The sequence below is a fragment of the Vollenhovia emeryi genome, unplaced genomic scaffold (assembly GCF_000949405.1).
Source record: "Vollenhovia emeryi isolate VEMERY1.0 unplaced genomic scaffold, V.emery_V1.0 DF941301.1, whole genome shotgun sequence".
Taxonomy (NCBI): domain Eukaryota; kingdom Metazoa; phylum Arthropoda; class Insecta; order Hymenoptera; family Formicidae; genus Vollenhovia; species Vollenhovia emeryi.
The window spans coordinates 1-5,571 of record NW_011965065.1 but is presented as its reverse complement, the minus strand read 5'-3'; the positions used below and the strand labels follow the sequence as shown (position 1 = coordinate 5,571).

Genomic DNA, 5,571 nt, shown 5'->3' with positions numbered 1-5,571 from the left:
TACAGTATATACATTAGTATATTTGGATTTTACGATGATTAATGGTTCTATACTAATCATACCTCTGTAACGAAAAATGTAATAAATTCTCTACACTGCAATCATTTACCTGACTCTCAAATTTGATGTCCCTTGATATTATTTTACTCATCTCTGTGTCCTCATACTGCAAGACAGGAATATCTAGCGTCATTATAGATTCATCCTTTTGAAGATCATGAAAAGACGGTGTTGCTACACTTTCTCCAGGTTGCGGGAGAAAAAGAAGTGTAACTTCTTCTTTATCTACAATTTCTGCATCGAAATCGATGTCACAGAGACAATTATTTCGATCCGGATCTGGCTTCTGCAGAATGATGTGTTTATCATGCATCATCGCCTTCAATGCGGGGTCTGTATTACTCGCTTTCATAAGAGATCTGAGCACGGCATGTACATCAGTCTCGTCCGGTGATTGTTTCACGTATCTTACACACTTACATCTTTCACCAAACACGCAGTACACTTTTTTTTTCATTTTGGAAAAAAACCGTTTAGTTTGTGACAGATCTGTCCACGAACTGTTCATTTCGATCGATTTTCGCGAGGCATCGCCTATTTACCCCCTACTTCAGTTATATAATAACCGTAACCAAGCGCACGGCGCTCAGCTTCAGGTACGACGTATCGGTAATCCGACGCCGTTGCGTGCCCCTTGACTTCTAAATGTCAGTTTCTAAAACATAATTTATTTAAAATCTTTTTAAATAATTACTAAATATACTCTCGTCAATGTAATTAATAATCGGGAATTAAAATTTTCTTATTGAATTAGTTATTTAAAAAGATTTTAAACAAATTACGTTTCAGAAACTGACATTTGGCAATCAAGAGGCACGCAACGACATCGGATTACCGATACGTCGCACCTGAAGCCGCGCGCTTGTTTAAAGTTGTTAGATGAGGCTTGAGCTTGGGATAACGGCAGAAATAAACGTGTTTTCCGTGATCATCTTTCTTGTATTCACGTAAAAGTTACAAAAAAGTATGGATCGTCCAGAGCCAGAAAGGACAGAAAATTGTTCGATGTGTTTCGCTAAAATCTTAGACGGCGATTTAATATCGCATATCGTACGCTACCACAAATTCGAACGACAGTTTCAAGTTCAATGTAAACACGACGGATGTGGTACAACTTTCAATAAATGGAAGACATTTCGCCAGCACCTTTGGCGAAATCACCGAAATAATGCACTCGAGACGGTGGAAGAAATAGAGCCTGTTATTCATCATCCTGATGTACATGACGAGCATGATGTAAACGATCGCAACGAAGGTAATTATTTTCTCAGTTCACACTTCACATAACAATTTTTAATTGATACTTATAAGCAAGGGGGTAACCACTTAATGTAATCATGGGACAGTGTCTCCGAAATCATTATGAAAATCGACAATTTACGTTACGATCACGCAATAATTGCAAAAGAGATAACCAGAAGCGTCCATCTCTGTCATTTGAAGTCGAGGAAAGGACGTTGCCTGTAAATTTACGAGCGAATAATTTTTTGTGGCCATCAAACTATAGAAAATAAAACCTAGAAGGATTAGCGACAAGATTTAGGAATCTTGTTGACGTTAACAAAGTCTACATTGTGGTACGAGGAAAGTGTGACTTAGAGATTCTGAACGACTATATACGCGTAGGGAGAGATGTAATTTTATAGCTATTTGTCCGAATGGGAAAGGTGGCTGGATATATTTTTTTATGTCAGTCACTTCAGCGCGGAAAAAAGTGAACGACCGATTGACCATAGGATCGAATTTAATCGAATCTAGAATTATGATAGTCAGGAAAAAGAAAATATCTCTTACACTCTTATGCGAGGGGCCACACTGCGCATGCTGTAATACATTTGGCAGTCCATTGTAGCATGATATTTAGAAATCGGAGAGAGGATAGTAAATAAAACGTGAGATATAGATATAGATATATACATATTTATATGTAAAAAACTCATCTATTTGTGTTCATGCAGATCATTGAAATCGTATCTTATACAAATGATTAATGTGTCATACGCACAATGTATTTCATGTTTTGCATTTCGATCTTGCATATCCATCTCCGACGAAGAATGTAAATTTTGGATGACAGCTTCTATTTTATTTTACATCTCTTTTAGTACACCTCCGTGGCGATTAAATTATACGATTGAATTAGAGCGAAACTGCGTAGAAACTATTTATACACAGGCATACATATGAAATCAAAGACATAATGTTTTGAGGAAATCTAACAGCTCTTGACAACGTCGCCTATTTTTAAACGTGCATAAGAAAATTATTTACAATCAGACGAAATTATATGAAATCATATGAAATCAAATGAAATCATGTAATCGGTGGGACAACATTTTAGCTAGTGGTTACCCCCTTGCTTATAAGTTTATCTTCTGTTAAAATTCAGATAATTTATTCATCTTTTTCTTCTGCTTAGTACACGAAGAGCCATACATTACTCCAATAGAACAACTTCAATGGCATGCAGCACAATTTCTTCTGCATATTCGAGAAAGCTGCAAGATTTCTCAAACTGCTGTTGATTGTATAATTGACGGTGTTCAGAATTTACTGTCTGTGCATTCGTCCATTATACTGGTAATATTCAGAATATAAATAAAAATGCTATTGCATACTTTACTTTATTAAAGTTTGTCATTTACAATATACAATTTACAATATACAATTTACAATATTCAATTATGTGTATTTACAGAATGATCTTCAGCAGCAAGTAGATCATGCGACAAATTGTCTTGATTTTGACACTGTGAAGGAGATGTATGAACAGAGGTACCCTTCCTCAATGCTGTTCTCCAAAGTGCGTTCGAAGTACTGTCTTGACAAAGTGCTTCTTGAGGAACTTCATATGGTGATGCCACAAAAACTCGTTCTTTATAAGGAACTTGCATGGGTTAAAAAGAAACAAACTCCATGTATACGGGACTTAGTCGAGGTTCAACGTTGTGCATACATTGTACCGTTTCTGGCCAATCTAAACATGCTCCTATGTAACGATGAAGTACGGCTTAATGTGGAAAATGCGAGGGCACAAGAAGGTGATGTGCTAAAGTCGGTGTTACATGGTTCTCATTACTGCAAGAACGAATTTTTTCGTAAAAATCAAAACGCCTTAGCCATAATTCTTTATTATGACGATCTCGGGGTAGCAAATCCATTAGGTGTCAGTGCAAAAAGTCAGAAACTATCCATGTTTTACTGGACTCTTGCGAATATCCCTCCTGAAGTACGATCGACACAGAATACAGTCCAATTATTAGCAATCGTCAAAACTGAATATTTGAAAAAAGGTGGGCTTCAAAAGGTACTAGAACCATTCATCGCTGATATTATAACTCTGCAAACCCAAGGAATCACTGTAAATGTCACGAAACAGGAGAAAAAGGTTTTTAAAGGATCACTTCTATTTTGCGCGGGGGATACTCCGGCATCTGCGCTGATGGGCGGCTTTAAAGAGTCCGTATCAGCTTATCGTCCATGTCGCCAATGTATGACGACGAAACACGACTGGAAGACGAATTTCTCAGAAGACAATTTCATTTTGCGAGACTATGCAACTCATGAAGATCATATAGCAGCAATTAGTGAACTCCATGTTCCGAAGAACACTATCGATTTTTGGAAAAAACGATACGGTATCAACAACAGAAGCCCATTATTGGATATACCGAATTTCGACGTGACTACCTGTTTACCTCAAGACACGATGCATGTCTTGATCGAAGGCATCGCTGTAATTGCTTGTCGAAAATTGTTGACATTTTGCATAGAAGAGAAACATCTTTTCACGTTAGACGAATTCATCGCCGCAGTCACTTCAACTACGGACCTTTGCAATCGGACGCACCTGGAGTTATATTACAAGATCATCTCCATGCAAACGATCATTTATGTCAAACAGCATCACAGATGATTGCCTTGGTTCATAGCTTACCATTTTTAATTGGTGAATGGACAATAGATAAGGAAGAAGAAGATATTTCTGAGCGAATGGAGTGCCACTCCCTTCTTTTACAAATACTGAATATTTGCTTGGCATACGAAGTTCGTCTAGAATCTGTTGACCTGTTGGCTCGTATGATAGAGACCGTTGTACATTCAACGGTTTCAGCGCCTCTATCCAGATTGTATAGTGCCAAAGTTTCATTTCCTTACTCATATACCGCGATGCATCCGATTTGGACCAGCACGACAGCAATGGTGTTTTCGCTTTGAAGCTGCCCATGCTTACTTCAAATCGTTGGTACCAGTCGTAAACAATTTTAAGAATATGGCCTACACCTTGGCCTATCGACACCAGGCACGATTATGTTCAAGACTCGCAACATATCCTGGCGCGCCCGCAAAAAAGTTCTTGTATCAAGGCGATAAAATATCTCCCGGAGTTACGTTGCTATTAAATAATCTGCCAAATGCAAGAATATTTCACAGATTCGTAGCTGAAGCTGACAGAGTCACATGTCTAATATTGCGGACACCTAAGGTAGTTATCTACGGTACCACGTATAAACCAAAGTCCGTTATTCTCATGGAATGTAATGATGACTCACTGCCTCTGTTTAGTGAGATCAAAGAAATTTTTGTACTTGGTGATCGTATATTTTTTCTTGTCACATTTCTTCTAACCCTGTATTATAATAAAAAGCTTAATGCATACTGCATTGAAAAGGGGAACAATAATTTTCAAGAGTTGATCACGGTCCAGAATTTGAGTTTTCCCCATCCGCTTTTGCATTTCAAACTGATGAAAGCAACATACGTTTGCTTGTTCAATCACGAACGAAATGAATTTATTGGATAAAATAGAATATTAATATACCAATATTTTTGCATCACGATTTCACGATTGCCTCATTATTTTATATATATGTACATAATAATATATGTATATGTATAATAAATATACATATATAATGGTTAAATAAAATTATGGTATAAAATAAGGGTTATAATATACTTATAATAAAAATATACTTATGTTTAAAATATACTTATGGTATAAAATAATGGTTAAATAAACTTATGCGTTATATACATTATAAACGGAAACATATATAGTTTATGCAAAAGTAAATAACTTTAAGAGAAATTGTGTTTTTATTGTATCTCAGTGAATATTAATTAAAAATTAGATTAATTTTATTATAAACGTTGACCCGATAACACGTTTAAAATGTATTATTTTTTGGCGTGTTACTCTCATTTAATGTGTAGCCATAATCGTGTGTTGCGAGGTACGATGTGTGTAACTGGGCATTTTATCAATGGTTTTAACACACTTTACGTATGTTCCATTTTGACTGTCATTTATGATACACACGTCGGAAGCGTGTTCCAAACATAACGTAGCTAAAACGCATTGAATTTACGCGTTACGGTGTTGAAACAACGCACCAAAGCACCTAAGCAACGCAGCAGACGCTCCTTACACACGTAAAACGCGTGTTGTGCGTTATTTTCACATACTTTTAACACACGTTAAACACGTCAAGTTTTTGCAGTGTAATT

The 5,571-nt window shown here is 36.5% G+C and overlaps 1 protein-coding gene across 1 annotated transcript; it reads left to right on the top strand.

Annotated features, from left to right (window-relative positions):
* Window positions 1-1,026: 1,026 nt before the first annotated feature.
* LOC105571040 lies at window positions 1,027-3,976 on the top strand. Its single transcript, XM_012028507.1, has 3 exons — window positions 1,027-1,315; window positions 2,480-2,640; window positions 2,759-3,976. The coding sequence occupies exons 1-3, from the start codon at window positions 1,027-1,029 to the stop codon at window positions 3,974-3,976; spliced, it is 1,668 nt and encodes a 555-aa protein (XP_011883897.1).
* The last annotated feature ends 1,595 nt before the right edge of the window (window positions 3,977-5,571 follow it).